This window comes from Dicentrarchus labrax, unplaced genomic scaffold (assembly GCF_905237075.1).
Source record: "Dicentrarchus labrax unplaced genomic scaffold, dlabrax2021, whole genome shotgun sequence".
Classification (NCBI taxonomy): Eukaryota; Metazoa; Chordata; class Actinopteri; family Moronidae; genus Dicentrarchus; species Dicentrarchus labrax.
In genome coordinates, this window is record NW_026136709.1 from 16,073,088 (window position 1) to 16,093,140 (window position 20,053).

Genomic DNA, 20,053 nt, shown 5'->3' on the forward strand with positions numbered 1-20,053 from the left:
CCAGCCAGATCACCCTCCCGGGGGTTTGGCTGAAACTAGCAGAGTACCGAGCAATTTGTCTTACATATGGAGCCCTTAAAGGGTCTTTTGCAGTTCATAATTATCAAAAAAACTACATTAAATCTGATTAAATGTTGTTGAATCAGGGAGGTGAATACATGCACAGTAAATGTCAGTCAACCACATATGAAATGGTGCTGATTGACACCACGTAGTGCAGCTCCTTCTCACAACTCTTCCTTCCCCTCAGCCACCTTGCACGGCAACAACACGGGTGAGGAAAAGCACAGTTGGCCCGGCCCAGAATAAACCAGGTTACTCCTTCAGGGACCTGGGGAAGAGTTGAAGTGGCAGACCTAGTTACTCCCACTCATCTTCTGATTGTGCGACGGTGGCTTGCTGCTCATCAGGAGTCCGATGGAGAGTGACAGAGTGTAGATTGAATATGCGTAGAGGGTTATGAAGCAGCTAAATAATGTCTCATTACTTGCATATTAGGTACAACATTAATCCAACATTAGTCTTTCTTGCCTGTATATAGTATTTTGCCTTTATCGAGCATAGCGCCTGTAATTACATTTCACTGTGAGAGGGATAATGTGAGTGCTGCTCCTTGGGCCAAAGCATGGTAAAATAGAATAAATAAAATAGATGACAGGAAGATGAGGGGAAAAGAGAAAAATTAAATCTAAAAAAAAAATGACCACATGATAAGCCCTGCATGATAGTATAATGTAATATGAAATACACCCACCACGACCCTCCTCTCTGCCTCTGGGGTTTTTTCTGTCGAGGTGTCAGCAATTTCCCTCTATTAGGCTACACACAGCTCCCTTCTGTACCAATGCAGTCTGTGTAATTAAAGTCAGTTTTTTTTATATTTCTCTTCTGCACTGTTTCCTCCTAAACTGGGTTAATATGGAAATAAGGGTAGAGATCGCCAAATTTGCTTCTCTAACATGCTGCAAATCCAAAGACTACTGACTACCCCCTCACTATTAGAGCTTACCCCTTTCACAGATGTCTTTAAACCAGTTTTTAAACAATAGAGCATTGATACCACTCTCATGCTTGTATGCTAAACGTGGCTACAGCAAGCAGCTGGTTGTCTTAACTTAGCATAAAGACTGGAAAAAGGGCTACACAGTAAGCCTGGTTCTGTAACAAAAAACTCCACATCTAAAGCTCAGTTAGCCTCGTTTGTTTGATGCTTCCAGTCTTAAGTTAACTGGCTGCTAGTGATAGCTTTACATTTACCATACAGACGCAAGAGTGGTATCAATTGTATCCAACTCTTTCTTTAAGGCCCATCTTCTTTCTTCAGCTTGTTGATATTCATTTAAAAACACACCTTTTACTATTTTTATTCAGAATTTATTGATCATTTTTATTTTTGTGAACAATTTTCACTGTTATTTTTGACTGTAGATGTCATCCCCCTGCAAAGGATTGAGGGGAACATTTATCAATTAGTCAACTGGCAGAAAATTACTTTTTTGACATATAAATAAATAGTAAATTGAAAGTTTTTTGCTTTTGGACTGTTGATTGGCAAACAACTGTAATTTGTGGATATCAGCCTGAGTTATGGGAAACTGCAATTGGCTTTTTTCTTTTTTTTTTTTTTTTTTTTTACAATTTTCTGACATTTTCAGTCAAATCTATTAAAATCATTTCAGATTAATCAATAATGAAAGCCCTAGTAAATTTACTTGACTTCTGTATGAGAATTGATATCTTAACTGGGGAAAAAACACATGAGGTAATAACTAAGCCATCAGAAACACAAAACATAATCTTATTTTAGGTCATTTTCATCCTCCTCTTCTTATTGACATACTAATATTCAAACTAGTACTTGTCCTGTGTGTTACAATATACCATTTCCTGTAAGTCACAACATGTTTTGCATGCAACTCTATTGTCTGCCATCAAGCAAGTGTTCCCTTTACTGGCTTCATCTTTGTTTGTGAAATTGATTGTATGATGAATCTGCAGAAAGTAAATGGAGTGAGCACAACTCAGTCAAACAAAACAAACAACCGCCAAGTGCAGGCATTTAATCATTATACTCGGGAGGCTGAAAACAAACATGAACTGGGATAGGTGTGGATCCCCACTATGCGTCTAAGCACACTATGTTCGCCTGAACCGCCGCTCCCGTGTAGAAACTGTCCACTACAGGAGAATACATTAACCTTTCACGGTGGCTCTATCGTGAAGATGATCCTCCATATCGACATGCTATCAATTCCCCTTCAAAATTAAAGGCCCGTTGTGTGATTCTGCTGAATGCCACACTGTGAAAAGCTCCCGACATTTCCCCATCATTCATCAGGTGACGAGTTGCCATGGGAACCACTGACACAGACATATCCATCTTCACAAGACAAGATGGTTCATAGACGGGGTTGTGACCACTCGGGGTGTGGGGAAACCTTGGCATATAAAGGGGGAAACATACTACTGGTATAGATTAAAAAAAAGCCTTAGATGAACTACTTTTTGTTTATATTGCATTGTTTCTTACTGTTACAGCCTGGCTAACAGTTGTTTTCATGCTTTTCTTAAACATGACTCATATGTCTTAACTGAGCAGCAGCTCTCCAATGACAACATTTCTATCTATAAATTCCTGAGTGATTAAAAATAGCCAGGACAGCTTTAGAAGCATGCTGGGTCGACAATGGTTGTATACCACAGGGAAGATGTACAATATAATGAGGTGTGGTGGGCGTACATGACTCTCTGAGTCTGACTTACCATTGACGCAGAACTCATACGGTGTACAGAGCTCGTCTTCAAACAGACAACCTTGAGATGAGAGAAAAGAAAGAAATTAATATACAGCTCAATGACAGTTCCTCACAAAGTGGATTCAACACAGTTTTAATAAGTAAGTCTCTCAAGTTGAATTAAAACCGCCAAGACAGACAACTTACTAAGCTATGGTTAGTAAGACATACAATTAATATGATTAGTAAATTAATGATTAGTCAATACACCAACTGTTTTGGTAATCGATTAATTGCTTAAGTCATTTGTAAAGCAAAAATCTACACTAAATACTTCTGGGGTTTTATACTGCTGCTGTCACCTTTAGTCATTTTTCATTGTCAGACATTTCATAGTCTAAACAATTAAAACACTAATTGAATACATCATTGACTGATTAAAGGAATAGTTTGACATTTTGGGAAGTGTGTTTATTGGTTTTCTTCACAAGAGTTGGATGAGAAGAATATCTATCCATTAAAAATGAGCCAGCAGCCAGTTAGCCACTGTTTGAAGGAAACAGCTAGCTCTGTCCAAATGTAACAAAATCCACCTTCCAGCACCTCTAAAGCTCACTATTTAACACAATATATTAACATATTTATATTTGTTTTATCAGCACAAAAGTCAAAGTCGTAAAAACAACAATTTGTAGTTTTGTTACCCTGAGATAGATCAATGCTAGCCAACCAGATCTGGCCGTAGCTTTAAATTTACAGACGTGAGTGAAAAAGAAGATAAGCTGCAGTCTAATTTGACCATATTAATCACTGTCAGCTTAAGATGGGAGAAGTCCCAACAACAAATGGCTTGATATTGGATATAAATGGAGCATATATAAGCATAAGCATATATAGTTAATATAATAGATGACTGAATGTACAGAAAATGTATTAAACTGCAGTACAAAATTAGCTCAATGTCACAATTTCTAAATATGTCACGGCTCTATAAAAGTACAGCTTAGTACTGCATTAACTCTGGCTGTGGGCCTTGCCGCTAATGGCAGACCCATCAATCATCAATTAGTGTGACTTCTTCTATCCTGTCTCTGACACTAATATCCCAACTCCATGGGCATCGTTTCCATATATGAATGTTGTATGAATATTAATGAACTTTAACGCCTGGACAAGGGCTGGGTGTTCCAGACTAATAAATGAACAGATGGCAGAAGCATTATGGGTAGCTGTTCCCTGTGTTCATATTTCACACGTGGGAGTTGCAGCGAGCAGAGAACTGATTGTTCTACTCGCCGATCTGCACAGGTGATCCTCCAAATTTACATGTTTCCAGGAAAAAAAGGAGTTGAGAAGAAAACAATGTCTGTGGGGTTAAAAACTCGTCTTGAAATGTTATTTTCTTTCTTGTAGGCTGAGCGGAGTGGTGCATTCAGGGTCAAAACAAGCCCAGACAATAACCAGACCAAGAAATGAAGCCACTTAGAACACATCATTTGGGTTTGTTCAAAAAGCTCGACAGGCTCATGCTATAGAGTTTATGGCGTTTGCACTGTTGGCAACACAGAAACAATCTGTAAACAACTAGGCCAAGCCTCGGCCCTCTTTCTTCAAGTCTTTTATTTTTGTTATTTTCCTCCCTCAGCTCCTCAGTAGGAGTGACGTAACTGAACGCACCCTCTTGGCCCGGTGACCTCGATGGACAGCATTGAGCAGCTCATAACCATGAATAAAGAACAGGTTGAGTAGGAGAGGTCTCTGTCAGACCTCTTTAATAAAGAGAAGAGATAGGTACGAGACGTCTGTTAATCAATTCACACTGCAAGGACAGATAATCAGGACAGGTGTGGATGAGACAGAAACTTTTCAGTCATCTCTTGTTCAAGGTTTGTTCAGGTTTCTGTGCAGATCCATCATTAGGGTCATTATTCTGTTATAATTATTAAAGTCTGTTCCTGCGTGAGAACTTGATTATACGGACACAATATGCAGCCATTTTGTTTGGAAGCTGAGGGCACATTTCCTGAAATTATACCTTTTGGAGATAATGGCTTCAATATGTCAGCAAAATGGCTATTTAATGATGTAGACTGAGGCATCATAACAGAGCTGTAAGGTCACTCAGTTCTCTGGCACGAAACTAAAAGGCAGAATGTTCTGAACTGAAGAGAAACAACTTACTGCTCCAAAACCAAGACCACAAATTGCTTTTCCAACAACTCGTACCTGACTATCATTTTGTAGCACATGCATCCCTCAGTTTCATGGACAGGTTGAAGTAAAATTTCCAGGTTTACCTTAATGCTAAAATGCTGCTGTTGGTGGAAGTCTGCAGATGTACTGAAGTATTTCCTGCCACAGCAGATAATAGATGTAGATATTTCTTTGAAGCATACATTTTAAGTGCTTTACAAAAGTGCAAAGCTCATTTAATCAACAATGACTGAAATGAGTATGTATAATATAAAACATGTTGCTTATAACAGACTCGCAGAGAATGATCACTCAACTCTGCAGTTCCCTTCAGCTCTACAGAGGATTTTAACATCTTTTAGCTAATTTTAATTGGTTATACAGCATATTTACTGTTTTCTGGTCTCATCACGGCAGTTTGCAGATGCAGCAGGCAGCTGTTTTTAGCCAAAAAGCTCAAATAAACACTCTATACAGCACCTGCCCAGCACTAAACAGCAGACAGACAGTCAGGGAGAGTTAGGGACTAGTTGGTAAATAAATCAGAGCATTTAACTGCTAAAGAGCCAGATATTTACAAAACAGATGTAAAAGGTACATAAAATGTTTGCTAAAGATGCTCTGTATTTGCTGAATGTGTTAATAGGTAAGTCCTACACATTTGACTTGCCAACTTAATAAGGTGATAATATGTCAATATATGTTTGTTGTGCTGCCCTCAAGTGGCCAAAAAATGAATTAATGCAGGTTAAAGGCAGGCTTACTATAGTCTTAAGTATACATGTGCAGCTGAATTATATAGGAAAGAAATAAAACGAGATGTGATAAAACTAGAGTAATTACTAGATGAGTATAAAAGTACATCAAAAAAGGTCAACCTTTGACTGAGCCCTTTGAAATTCCAATGAGAAAGGTTAATTAGAGCAGAAAACAGTTCGCTGATTAATTGATTAGTCGATCAACAGAAAATAAATCTGCAGCTATTTCAACCTTTTTATTTATTCAGGGAAGTTTTACTGTGGGATGCCCTGGTCACATTCACAGTCACACCTGAAAGCTGCCCAGTACAACCACAATCTGATCTGCTGGCCACTGAGCAGCCCCACCGGAGCAGTTGGGTTTAAGAGCACCTCAGTGGTGGTAATGAGGAAGGGGAAAGCACTGCTTTTTAATTTTCCATCCATATTTATTGTGCTGGTTTGAACTGAAGACCTCCCAGTCAAAAGCTTGCTTCTGTAACCTTCAGTCCACCACTGCTCAAGCGATCACTAAGTGATTAATCATTTAAGGCATTTTCCAGGATTTGCTGTTTTTCTTCATCATATGTGCCAGTAATCTAAACTTATTTGTTTTGGACTTTGGTTGATGATACAGATTAAAGGCTCAGGGGGCCCCTAACCCAGTGAGCCCATTCAGTATTACTTTACCAAGAAGAACTTAGAATCAGCTTGAAGATGAAAAATAAAATATAAAAGACCAAACTTACACAGAGTAGCCACTTGGAGCTGGAAGAGCCACGCAATTCCTCTTGATCAAGCATCTCACCGCTCCACAATTAGTGTCAGTCCATTCAACTTTACCTCCTCATCACTTCCCTACTTAATTCATTGGGTTCTCTGGGAGGCCTTGTCAGCTCTCAATATTAATTACGACCTTCCATTTAATGAAGCATCCAGCCAAGCATAGTTAGTCAGACATTGTGTGTGTGTGTGTGTGTGTGTGTGTGTGTGTGTGTGTGTGACTGTGTGCGCGTGCATGTGTGATAGGCAGGGACATAGGATTGATAACGCCACATCCTCTTTCTACAACACCATGCCAGAGATGATTAAAATGGCGGCTTTTAATTAAAATTCAATCACAGTGGATGCTGCTGATTACCTCAGGCGGGGGAAAAAAAGGATGCTAGACTGGTTGTGGCTGAGGAAGAAAGCTGGTGGGGGGGGAGTGTCCAGGCTATATCTTAATGAAGCATCCTGACAAAGAATGGCCACATTGTCTTGTGTAATTCTAGGCGTACAAGACAATTTCACAAACAAAATGACCCTTCCAAAAAAAAGTGCTACACTCACGGTTGAGTGATGACTGTTGCCATGTCAACCTCATCACAGATCAATCACGGAAGCTCATCAAAGGGAAACTCACTGTTAAGTCAAGTCGAGTATATACAGCCTCAGCGGGATTTAATGGATCAACAGAGATGATTTGAGTGTGCTTTTTAGTGCCATCTTCAGTGTGTAATCTTCCTGTTTCTATTTTGTGTTGTGATAAATGTTAAGCATATATTTAAAATCGTACTAATATAATGAAGGAAATGTGTTTATCATTATAAAACACAAGGTTGTAGAATGAAGATTTGTTTGTTTTGCTACACACAGAAAAAGATAATTAAATTTATAGTAGAATAACATGTAATAAAACCAAAAATACAGTTATTTATGTACATACATACACGTATGCAACCAGGAAATAATATAGCAGTTCATTTCTTCAAATTTGTTCTGTAAACAGCAGCAAACAACAATCACCCTTCGGCGAAAGTCATTTGATTGGATGTGAACAAAGCGTGTTACAACATTATTCACACGTTCATCCACTGATGTCAGAAGCTGCCACGCAAGGTGCCAACCTGCTCATCAGGACCAATACAGTGCTTCCTATCACAATACTAAGCTCTCTCTCTCTCTCTCTCTCTCTCTCTCTCTCTCTCTCTCTCTCTCTCACACACACTGACGGCACAGCATATCAGGAGTAATGTGAGGTTCAGACACAGCTGCCCCAATTCGTCGATTAGTGATTTAATTGATTAGCTAATTGGCAGAAAATTAACTGACAACCATTTTGATAGTTTTGGAAATGTACTGTAACAATTACTTTCTATATTGATTCATATAGGGCTAATTTTCTCAAATAATCATTTGGTCTATCAACAAAAGTATATCCATAATAAATGTCCCAGAGCTCATGATGCTGTCTTCAAATTGCTTTTGAAAACCAGCATTTGAGAAACTGAAACATTTTTGGCATTTTGTCTTTAAAAAGACAGATGATTGATGATCCCCAGTATTCTTGCTGATTGATTTTCTGTCTATTGATTTATCAGTTAATATATGTATAGCGCTACTGTCTAACTGTAGCAGCACTAGATAGTTGACTAATTGCTTGGGTAATTTATTTAGTAAAAAAAATGACAAAAACCTCTCTGATTTCAGTTTATCAATAAAAGAACTGCCAGCTTAATAAATACTGAAAATAATCATTAGCAGCAGCACTAGATGTGAGCTACCTACAGGTGCTGTAAATGTGCAGCAGCTTCACCTCCCAAAATAGGCACTGTGTGACCTAATTTACAACTACCGTATGCAGGGAGAAACCAGAAGGTCAATGGATGCAGTAAGTCGGTGCAGTTTTTAACATGATGTACTGGTAGTTAGGCCTGTATTCCCAGAAGGCCGTGAAATAAGAGATAGTCGATACAAAAGCAACTCTACAGATCTCACAGTGTTTTGTCTCAGTCTCTTTGCTAATTATGCCATATGCTATGGAGGTTTTCCATGAAAACACTTCCAGAAATGCATGCAGAAATGGGAACCTGGATCAATTAACTGTGACCTCTCCAAAGCCTCTATCCACAGCTGTGTAGCAGAGACACTTCCCCATAACGCCCCCTGCCTGCCTTATTAAAACTAACTGCAATTAAGGGCAGCAAGTGCATCTTCTGTATAAGTAAGCAAGGATCAACACACACACACACACACACACACACACACACACACACACACACAGACACACACACACACACACACACACACACACACACACACACACACACACACACACACACACACACACACACACACACACACACACACACACACACACACACAAAAACAATTCACCTTCAGCTAAAATCTCAGCTACGCAGCGTGTCAGGGACATAACAGGATGGGTGTCTTCCCTCGGGGGAGGGGGGGTGAAATCAGAGAGGAGCAGGTTTAAAGGGAAAAGCTCATTTAAGGTCATTTGAGGAAAAGCAACTATGACTGAGAGTCCCTCATTAGAAAATATTATAACCACATTAATATCTCAAATAATCTTCACGTGTACACATCTCAGAGCAGATTTCAGTCTCTAAGGAGCTGCTTGAAACATTTGGCCGTGGTTGGCTGACCTTGCCTGGAACATTAAATATGTCCCGATGAAGCTAAACCCAAGGCTGAACAAGAAGTCAGAGACTTGATCGTTTGCTTTCCCCCCCTCACAGGTGGTTGGCCAGTGCCGGGATACCATCTGTGATGTCTGAGGGGCCAAGGAGGATGCTGGGAGTCTGGCAGCGAGGACAGCCACTCCCAGAGCCTGCTGCAGTTTAGGACATATTTCATTCACTCTCCGGGGCCACCGACATATCTTTTATTATAATTATGCAACCAAGGACACCTGACTCACTTTTAGTCACACACACACACACACACACACACACACACACACACACACACACACACACACACACACACACACACACACACACACACACACACACACACACACACACACACGTACTGTCAGCCAAAAAAGCCATTTTAGAAAAGTGCAGCTGGTGACAACGGCAATAAAAGTGCAAGTGAATTGGAAAGGGAGCGTGGCTGGAGCAGGGACAGCAGAGAAGAACATCACCTGCAAGCAAATTAGCATCAGCTTGACACCATGTCCGCAGATTTAAACAGCTTGTGTCATTAAGGCGCTCTACTGCTAAAATTAAAGATGGCTCCGAGCTTTTCTCTGCTCCCCCACGAAAGGTCTGTTCTTGTCAAAAGTTGCACGTCACATGTCAGCAATTCAGCTGTGGTGGGTTTATCGCTATCCTCGACATTTCCATGCACTTTTCAACTTAACATGACAAGATTTTGTTATAGCAGTTGTTTAAATCATGCTGTGACATTATGTGCACCTACATCTCGTGTTTCTGGGGTGAATTTCACCGAATTACACAGTGAATTCATTATTTACACCCCAAAAATACCAACGGCTACACTACTGTTAAGTATTATTTTGCAGGTTTTGTTCATAGAGAAAAAGTTTGACATTTTGGGAGATACACTTTCTTGCTGAGTATGAGATGAGAAGATTGATATTGATTTGTTGTTTTTACACTTCAGTTTTTGTATGGATTAAACAAACAAAAGATAACATAATTAGTGAGCTTCAGAGGTGCTGGTAGGTGGATATTGTTACCTTTAGGGAGGGCCAGACTAGTTGTTTCCAGTCCGTGTGCTAAGCTAAGTTAGGTATCTGCTGGTTGTAGCTTTATATTTACCAAACAGTTCTCACTGAACTCTTAGCAAGAAAGCAAATAAGTGTATTAACCAAAATGTCAAACGTGTCCTTTAAGGCAAACGTAATGCATCAGAGAATATATCTAAAGTTACTTAGGAACATGAATAATTAGTAGGAGCTAGAAGAAGGGAGTCAGGGGGCTTTGAGGTCACTTTGATTGAAGAGGGAACCTGACGTGAAACCACCTGACATCCAGAGGAGCGCCACCAAACACATTTCTCACTGACTTTCGAGAGAATTTGTCTGAGAATTCGCAGGCAGGCAGGTCACTCTCAGTCACTCAGCTGCCAGCTCCAGGCTACCGCCCAGACAACCGCCATGAATTAAAGATGGCAGCATCACTGCGGCAACAGAGGACCCAGAAATAGGCCAGCTTGACCTTATCTCTGACCCGCGATGAATGATTCAGACATTTGATTTTCTCCCCTCTTCTGAGGTGTGATTGGGTGTTGAAGTGCAGCTAGGCATCCTCCTTCTCATGTGCTGAAGAGCTCAAAGTGAACCAACACAACCTGGCCCCGAGGGAAATCTCCAGTCCTCCAGATGAAGTTAAACATTTAACTCTTATGAGTGCCAGTTGAACCTCATTTAAAGTGCAGGTCATCACAGCACAATGGTGTTTGGGTGCTACTTTCCTGCAGATGGAAAGCGGACATGCAGGTGCTGTGACGTTATTTGTTGTGCTCAAGTAAGTCTCACGCCTGTTTGGTAATTTCATAGCTCCAAATGAAATGTCTCACCTGTGGAGTGAAGCACCTTTGGTTGCAGATTAAGGGTCATTTAGGTACCCGCATTAGCATGAAACTGTATCCACACTTCTACCTGCTCACTTCTCATCACTAAAGGGAAATGAGGATAGTCTTTCCAAAATTAAACAAACCCATCAGTTTTGTCTCTTTCACTGACGTAGCGGTTTTAATTAAGTACAGACTTTTAATGCCATTGAAACAAAGCATGTGCTGGCTTAGATTAATGGGATTCTCGCTAGGGCTGACCTGAATGCTTTGAAGCTTCGACTGTTGCCATGGTTATTGACATCCAAATCAGCATTTTCTAAAGACAGGTCAAAACCTGATCCCGGTCCTCTTGAGTGCTGGAGAAGAAAAGGTGGATCCGCTTGAGAGAAATATCTGGCCCTTTAGCAGCTAAATGTTAAGCAGTCATTTGATCCATTGTTAATATAAAAACATTGATAAGTGCCGCTGTAAAGGACTAGTGTGTAGGATTTAGTGGCAATCTCGCGTATAAGAGAAACTACGTTGGCTGCAAAAGGCCCTATAGAGCCACTGTTTGTCCATTCTGATTACACACTAACAAGAACATACCTATGAATATTATATTCCATTTCTGCTAATAGATTCCTTCCTAAATGTAGACGCTTAAGATTCGGCACGGTCCAGCAGTATTGGCGTCACACCGGCAGCTTTTGAATAATGCTACCAACAGCTTGTTTCATTAGAGCTGGGTGTGGAGTGCTGCAAACCAAATAAATTGCGGTGGCTCTGAGCCAAATTTGCCGGGAAAAATGTCACTAATGCACTTCACAGAGTAAAGCAGTCATGTCAATTAGTCACAGAAATAGAAAAATACCTCCCCCTATTAGATTTTCAGCATCCCTTGCGTTGCCCCCCCCCAGCAGTCATTTTGTTTCCCTCCTGAACTGAGAAATGGTCTGGAGTATTAATCAGCATCATCCTAAGACCAAGCAGACACATTACTGCTTTAATCACAGCCGAGATAGTATAGATTAATTCTTGTTCTCGACTCGCAGCCTTCAGAATCCTCATTACTGTGTTATTGTCCTCATTATAAATCTTGGCTCTGCAACACAGAGGTGACCTTCACACTGACCCCTTTACCAGGTCCATTTAATTTAAACTGAAACAGTTGTGAAAAGCCATAACCGAGACGTCCAACCTTCCTTTTAGTACCCGAGGGGTGTTGTCGCACTCCCTGTGGCACGAGGCAGTTAAGCTCAGGTATTAGACCTTTTTCTGTGTTTGTCAACCGCGATGATGCACTTGTGTGGGCGGAGCCTAACTGATGGCAGTTCTGCAGTAGCTAGTGGGGTTAAGTTACTGCAGCACTCACACTGTCATAGGCCAAAACAGTGACAATGCATACACAAGACTGAACACTGAATGCTGTAAAATACATTCAGTTCATATATAGAACATTACTATATCTGTAATGTTCCTACGCCACGATGCAGCTCCGGCCTTACATCGCTCTTGGCTAGTAGAAAGCAATCGTTCGCTTTGTCGCGTCACATAATTTATTGTTGGCTAAAAACACATAATGTCAGCTAACATATCCACTTAGAGACTATAATAATAATGTTAGCGTGCAAACAAGCTGAGGTCAGCCGTTAGTGGCTGTAATCCGCCGCTGGCCTAACCTTAGTTGGCTTGCTTGCTTATGTTATTGCTAGCAACATCCAATCTGAGTGGATATGTTAGTTGGCTCATGTGCTAAATTACCTCACAAACACTAACTTATGTATTATGACAAACAGTGTTGATTTGAGGTACAGATGCATAGTATTGCGATTCTATTTGCTATGTTAGCAGTATCCAGATAAAACCCACAATATCTTTCACAAGTTTGCAGTAAAAAAGCTTTTACTTTGAACATTGTGTTGTGGTGGGTGCCAGTTGTTTGTAGATGCTAGCAAACTCCATTTCATCTTGCAGTTTCTCTCAGTTACTGTCCACTTGTTTCTGCTTTTCTCTGCCACCACAATGCGAGCACAACTGCAGTGATATAAGCGTCCAGTCCAAACGGGTCTATATGGCGAGAAAGTACAAGGAGCACATTCATTGCACTTTTATGTACAAGATGTGCAAGTGGGAAAACGGTTTAACCAACACAGTAGTGTAAATGCATCATATTCTTAAACCTCTCCAAGGAGTAAAATGCCTCGCACTGAAATGTAATTTAATTTTAGATTAGAGAGTAAAAGAAGAGCAGTCCTCCCCTGAAAAATGTAACATGACCTTCCTCGCCTCTCTGGTGGCACTCGTCCTCCTTGACCCAGAATATCTTGGAGGTTCACCTTGAACCGAAGCAGGGGAGAAAATAACGAGATGGATTGCCTCGACACGTCTGTTTGACACAGTTCTGACTTCCTTCCTCTCAAGAGTGGCTGACATTTGTCGGGAAAGACACAGAAACGCAGCCAGCCGCTTTGCTCCCACTCCCTCGTCTCAATAACCACTCAAAGCCAACACACTCCTCCGAGCATCTGTTGAGTCACAAAGAAACATCACACTTTTTCTGTTATCACACCAGCCGTGGCAGCGTCCCAAGCCAGGAATATACAGCCTGCTTTGGGTCGTTTCTTTCTGAAATTCAGAGCTTAGACTTTGAAGGCTGCAACTTAACTAAAAAAAAAAAAAAAAAACTCACATTCCCCATGAATTTGAAATCCAGCAGCACTTTATGAATAGCTTATCAGTTTACAATTCATGTTGAACTGAACCCCTAAAAACAAGGCTGTGGCAGCTGTATGTTGGTTCAGTGCAGCTGAGAAGAAGTCGTCTATAACACATGCTGTTTATTAGTTAGAATCAATAGGCGTATATTACATTCAACAACAGATTATAGCAGAAAATCTGGATGTTAGACCAATTATGCTCAGCTGCAGCTGTTGAGATTATTAATTTAGAAAAACAGGCTTTGCAAATAGTACACCAAATGCTCATTTAACCATCCTGCGCAGCCATGTGCACAAAGGAGGGCTGTTTTTGCAAAATAAAATCTCATCCAATAAGTAGTTTGCCATTTATCAGATGAGTCAAAGCCTACAGCGAATTCTAAAAGAGCTCCACATCCAGAGTGTCAATAAAGTCCGAAGTGAGGGCCGGCACTAGCTGCTTCAAGCTGACCCTTTACCAGTTCTGTCAAGATGACTCAGACGTCCTAAGAGATAAGAAAAATACTCTGCGACCTTTACTGAGAGTTTGAGAGACACCACAGCAGGGTTATATGAGTTTTGGCAGCCTTATTAGCTTTTATCCCTGGATCAGTTTTTACTTTAATTATGATTTGGTTTCAGAGGGCATTCGAGTGGAGTTTTAGAAATTGAGTTTTCATTATTCATAAATGTCTGCTATCTAATATACAGTAAGAGCCATGGTGAGGAATGTGTTGCTTGTGTTTGGCGTTGAAAGCGAACTGGTATGCGGCCTGAAGTGCCATATTACGTGTTTAGACAGTTGACTTAAGGTTTATGGCAACACTAGGGCTAAAAGGACAGTAATGTTACTCTATTTTGGTTCAGACAGAAGTAACTCAGCAACTATTGGATGGATTACAATGACGTTTTGTACACATATTCATAACTACAGACTTTGGTTTTGTAATTGAATGTTGAACTTTTTTTTATGAAATCTGGTACACACATTCATGTTCAGGCTGAATTTTAATAACCTGGAAGATCTCTTGACATTTTCTGTAGTGCCATCATCACGTCAAAATGTAAATTCATCCAATACTTTGGTGTTAGCATTAGTTCAAAGCACTGCTCTAACATGACTGTAAACTCCTATTCTCCATACACTATAAAGCACCATACATAGAGTTTATATGTGCAATTATTCAACATTAATATTCAAAATGTATTGGCGATTTTTGTATGTTTGTATTGTGCTTTGTTTTTGTCTTCTGTGGTTATCATATGGCCTTTGCAGGTTTCTACCACACCCTGACATGTACTTTTACATTTCCTTGATGTGTTTTCTAATTATGTATGCAAAAACAAATAAATAAATAACTATGATGTCGTTATGGCATGGATCAAAAGACTAAAATGTGTGACTTATTCATGATTTGTCTTTTGGTATACAGTACATGAATTAATGTAGCTGCAGGTGTATATTTCCCTCCTTTCACATAAATTTGCTCAATGTAATATTGAGCTATAGTTCGCTTTTTCCCAGGATAAACCACATTGAAATAACTAGTCCCCCGGGACAGACAGGTAGTGTCCTAGCAACTATACAAACATATAGGATGAAAACAAACCACTTCCAGTGAAGCTAAATGTCTAAAGCTGACTTGGATACACTGTAGAGTACCACGTTCCTAATCCAACCGGTTGTAAAATATCCATCCTCACATCACACCACATTTCAATCCTCTCAGATGATTTATAAGCACTATAAGATTTTTGATATCACCACTCAGTCCTGATATCTATGGGATGACAGAGGCCCGTGGCGAAATAGATAGAGCCCAGCAGCCTATGAATCAAATCTAACTTGTCTGAGTATATTAGGCTATGTTTGCTGATAGCCAGCCGTAATGAAAAGACCCAGCAGCACAACCTTACAGGACAATGTCTCCACGTACATGTTGGAGATAACCGACCCTGTCACATATCTCTATACATCAATTCATTCTGTAACACTCCTTAATATGAGTTGTTTCTATAAAGTGGGTTTAGGGGAGCGGAGATAGAATCCTTTAAAGCCTGTTGCAACCGCTACACAAGGTTTTCGGTAATCAAGGCAATCAATGTGGTGCGATTAAGGACTGAAAATTTTTCATTTTCATGCAGTCTCATTTTTCGAGAAATGTTAAACTGAGTCTGATCTCTTTGTTCCTGCTAGATTTGTGAACGCTTTATTAGAACAGGGCAAACACACTGCTTGTGAGTTGGATTGATATTTTCATTTTCATTAAATCCCCCAAAAGCTATTCATAGCTTGTGTTTTATTAGATTTTATATTTCTCTATTTTAGGTCGATTCAGTGTGTCTATTCAACAAACTCGCCAAAAAAGTACGTTTGTCTTGCAAACAGAACATGACCTTGCAGCTGGAGAACGACCCTGTCTAGTTAACAAACTTTCACTGGTTGTTATTGGGATTCAGGACACTGCCAAATCTCTGCAAGCAGACAAGAGATGCCAAACTGAATCTTAACAACAGGCCTGATAGCAACACTAATTGCAATGCGCTCGAGTGTAAACGCAATGCAAAATCAATTTCGGAAAATTCTCCATTGGCAAGACTCTCAATGAATTCATTATTCAAATTCTATTCCTCCTAAGTTAGTGTAAACGTGGCATTAACCTTTCTGCCAATCCTTAATTAAAATCCACCCTTTTTTCCTCTTTCATTCGTAGAAAAGCATAATACAGCCTTCCAGGGTTACTTTATTACATAATTAATGTGTTAAGTTTGTCAAATGTTTCCGACTGGTATATAAAAAACATCCTGTGGCTAATACTCTAGACCGTTTTTGAATTATGCCTTCAATGGACTGAAGGCCAGTTGGTGAGTCACTTGGTGTACAGGAAAAGGAACAACATGTTAACCCGTCCACGACCTCTCCAGTTTACTGGAAGACCAGAGCGCCTTCCTGGAAGAGAGCGAAGGATGTCATGATCGGATCAAGGCGATCAAACAGCACTTTCTTAGTATTTTACGGCTCTTTATGTCATCCTGGGAGGAACAGAGTGAATCAGAACCATGTGAGGCAGATGTGACCTACACTATACCAACAGATAGAAAAGGTTATGTCTTAATTTTTATGCCTTTTTAGGATGATTAAGTATAGGTCTATTATAGACGGTGAATGATACCAACAAAAGTCCCAAAGAAATGTAAAAAAAATACTGTATTTACAAACAAAATAAGTCATTTCTTGTGCATTTTTTTTTCTTATTTGGATTATTTACAGGTCATAGTTATAGGGATTTAAATATGTGTTTTTAAAGGTAGCTTAAGTGAACCAAGTCATGAAAAATCCCCTTGAGTCAGAGGCTGAGATGGCAGTCACCGTTACTCGGCTAAGCTGGTTACCGCTAGAGGGGTCATCCCTATGTTCCCCCACTAGGGTTAGGGTTAGGGTTCCCCGGTCCCATACAAAGCGGGGAACATAGAACCCGGGAAACATAGGACCCGGGAAACATAGAACCCGGGGAACATAGGACCCGGGAAACATAGGTACGCTCCCCTGCTAGAGAGTTAGCTGGGTTTTTATCTCCATCCTGATTGGTTTTAGCCACTGCATTGTTAGTTATTTGGAAAACCAAACTCAATTATCAGGATGTTGGTTCATTAAAATTTCTATATTTCTATTACAGATAACAACCAAAGAAAGATCAGTTAGTAAACTTTTAGCTTTAGATGAGACTAGCTTCGGCTATCTCCCCTGCTAGCTTAATAAACCTCTCCTGCTTTAGTTGTCTGTCTCTCTCCGACACTTTTATATGCTGTTTTGACAAAAGTTATACATTTTTATGGCATATTTGATGGCATATGTGATAAAAATTGATGCTGAAAACTCAGATTCTCAAACTCAATTTGATCAATATGTAGCCACAGAGAGCAGCTTGCTTCTAAAATAAACATTTGTTTGAATAATACCACAGATTTACACTTACACAAGACATTACGCATTCAAAGGACAGATTCTGTGAACTCTTAATAGGTTTTGAGCAATTTTGTGCTAAAAAGATGACACTACTTTTCAGGCACTATGAATTTAAAAAAAAAAAAATCTTATTTTCTTTTTCTTATGCGTAGACACAACACTGTTTAAATTTTACAACACTTAGTTTCAGCATCACAGTGCGCAGCTGCAGACTTGTTTCTCCCAGTCTGGCTTTCATGTGCTCTCAGACATGCAGGACATACAACACACCGACACACAGCACGCTCTCGCTGTCTTTCTACCACACAAACACACCCACCCACATATATAGGCTATATATGTTGTGTTTGATATATATATATATATATATATAGGCAGCTACAGCACATCAGCACATGTTTGATCTAAAGCTTTCCAACATCACAGTGTTAATGCGCAGTGGGACTCATTAAAAACAATAACCACCTCTAACTACCAACCACACACTGACAATGGAGACCTCTTCCACACACAGAGAAAAAACATACTGAGAATTCAATGAAAGAAATGCTCTCGGGGAACAAGCACTGACTCATTCACAAGTATTATAAGCATACATTGCAGAGAGAAATGTATCAAATGACAAGTTCTGTGCTTCCTATATTTTGTTTACCAACAAAAGCAACGATTATGCAAACATATATAAAATATAACAAAAGGTGTACAAGTGGATGGTGTGCATTTAAAAAAGGATGGACACCCTCGTATTCTAAATATAAAGAATATGATGCAGCTCGATGCCTGTATGAATCATCACAGAGCAGAGGTGCCAGCCTGAGACCTATATTTAAATCTTGCTCATAATAAAGTTTATGCTGTCATGTGTTCTGACAGCTGGTCCAAGACCAGTAAGTGTGATCGGAGGTGTAAATTGGAGTGGCAAGTAAAAGGAAACACACACACACACACACACACACACACACACACACACACACACACCTGAAGCAATATGATGAGTCCGAGATCCACAAATCTCTTGACAAGAGGACACAGTAATGACGATGCCTTCTCTAATGTGCCATACTCTGGACATCTGCCATACTTTTTTTCAAATTACAGTATAGTGTCTGAGGCAAGAACAAATCAAGGGTAATGAAAATACAACCCGGCCAAGTCTGAAAATGAAACAGGGCTGTATGAAAGATGCCCTTTTCCTGAGGAGGCATAGGATATTATTAAATATTTAACTGGATTTAAAATTGCATGCTCCTTAAGGGCATGTGTTGAGTAATTTTTATGACTATGGAGACCATTAAAATTGTGATTTATCGCATTATTGTAGTTGTGTCAGTCTGGCTCTAGGGCTCATTATTGGCTGCAAAAGTTGTTTTTTTTTGTACAGTGTGAAGTATAGTTGTGCATTTTTTTGATGCAACTAGCAGTTAAGGTAAACAACACGGTTCATCATAGTAATCTCACAGCAAACATTTCATTCATCAGGCCTGACAGATTATGTAACTTTTCCTGTTGGGAGCTTTTAGATCACATGCATAACAGCAACGCCAAAAGCACAAGTTTTAGGAGGCGAATTGCAAGAAGAAAACGACATGCACTTGCAAAATAACTGTAATTCACTGTTATATTAAATAACTTTTGCAAAGAGAGCAGCTGTGTGTGTAAACGACCCAGACAAACCGAGACAGTCTAGTGGATTCAGCACCACGGGCAGACAGATAAATATATATATATATAAAAAAAACACTTGGAAAACAAGAGGCTGTTTTGGGAAATAATAATAAAAGACATGCTTACCAAATTTTCTGTCAGCGAGGGCAGGTGGGGAGCAGAGGCTGACAGCCAATGCAGCGAAGAGGATGGGACACCACAGTGAATCCATACCGCTCCTGCCTATACACTGCTACTAATCCATCGCACACCTCCGCTAAAACTGCATGTTTAACGCAAACTCAGGTGTGAGCTGCTCGGACGAGACTCGGACTAAAGAGGCATGGTTGAGGGAGAAAGGGAGGAAAAGCAGGAGCTCCCCAAATATATATATATATATATGAAGAGGGGAAAAATCGCTAAATGGCAACACAATACAGGCGTTGTTTCAGCACCACAAACAGCGACCAGCCTCACCGAGGAGCCCCTCCTAAGTTTCTGACGTCAAACACACATGGTGCGTGCAGCATGCAACAGCGCCCTGGACCGATGGATAAAAGATGGAGGGATGGATGGATAAAAGATGGAGGGGTGGATGGATGAAAAGATGGAGGGATGAATGGATGGTAGAGGAGGACAGGAGTACTGAATGATTACTGCCCGGAAGCCATGAAGGCAACAGAAAAAATAGGAGAAAGAAAAAAAAAAAAGGATACACATAAAATTTGATTGATAGGTGTTATTAACTTGTCTAGAATAATAAATATA

The 20,053-nt window shown here is 40.0% G+C and overlaps 1 protein-coding gene across 1 annotated transcript in view; it reads right to left on the reverse strand.

Annotated features, from left to right (window-relative positions):
• ptprn2 (protein tyrosine phosphatase receptor type N2) overlaps positions 1 to 19,843 on the reverse strand; it is a 126,133-nt gene extending 106,290 nt beyond the window's left edge. Inside the window, exons 1-2 of the mRNA XM_051410947.1 lie at positions 19,433 to 19,843; positions 2,764 to 2,814 (exon numbers count right to left, since the gene is read on the reverse strand). Coding sequence (XP_051266907.1) covers positions 2,764 to 2,814; positions 19,433 to 19,517 — 136 coding nt within the window. The 5' untranslated portion in view covers positions 19,518 to 19,843. The remainder of the gene's footprint in view (positions 1 to 2,763; positions 2,815 to 19,432) is intronic.
• Positions 19,844 to 20,053: the final 210 nt, after the last annotated feature.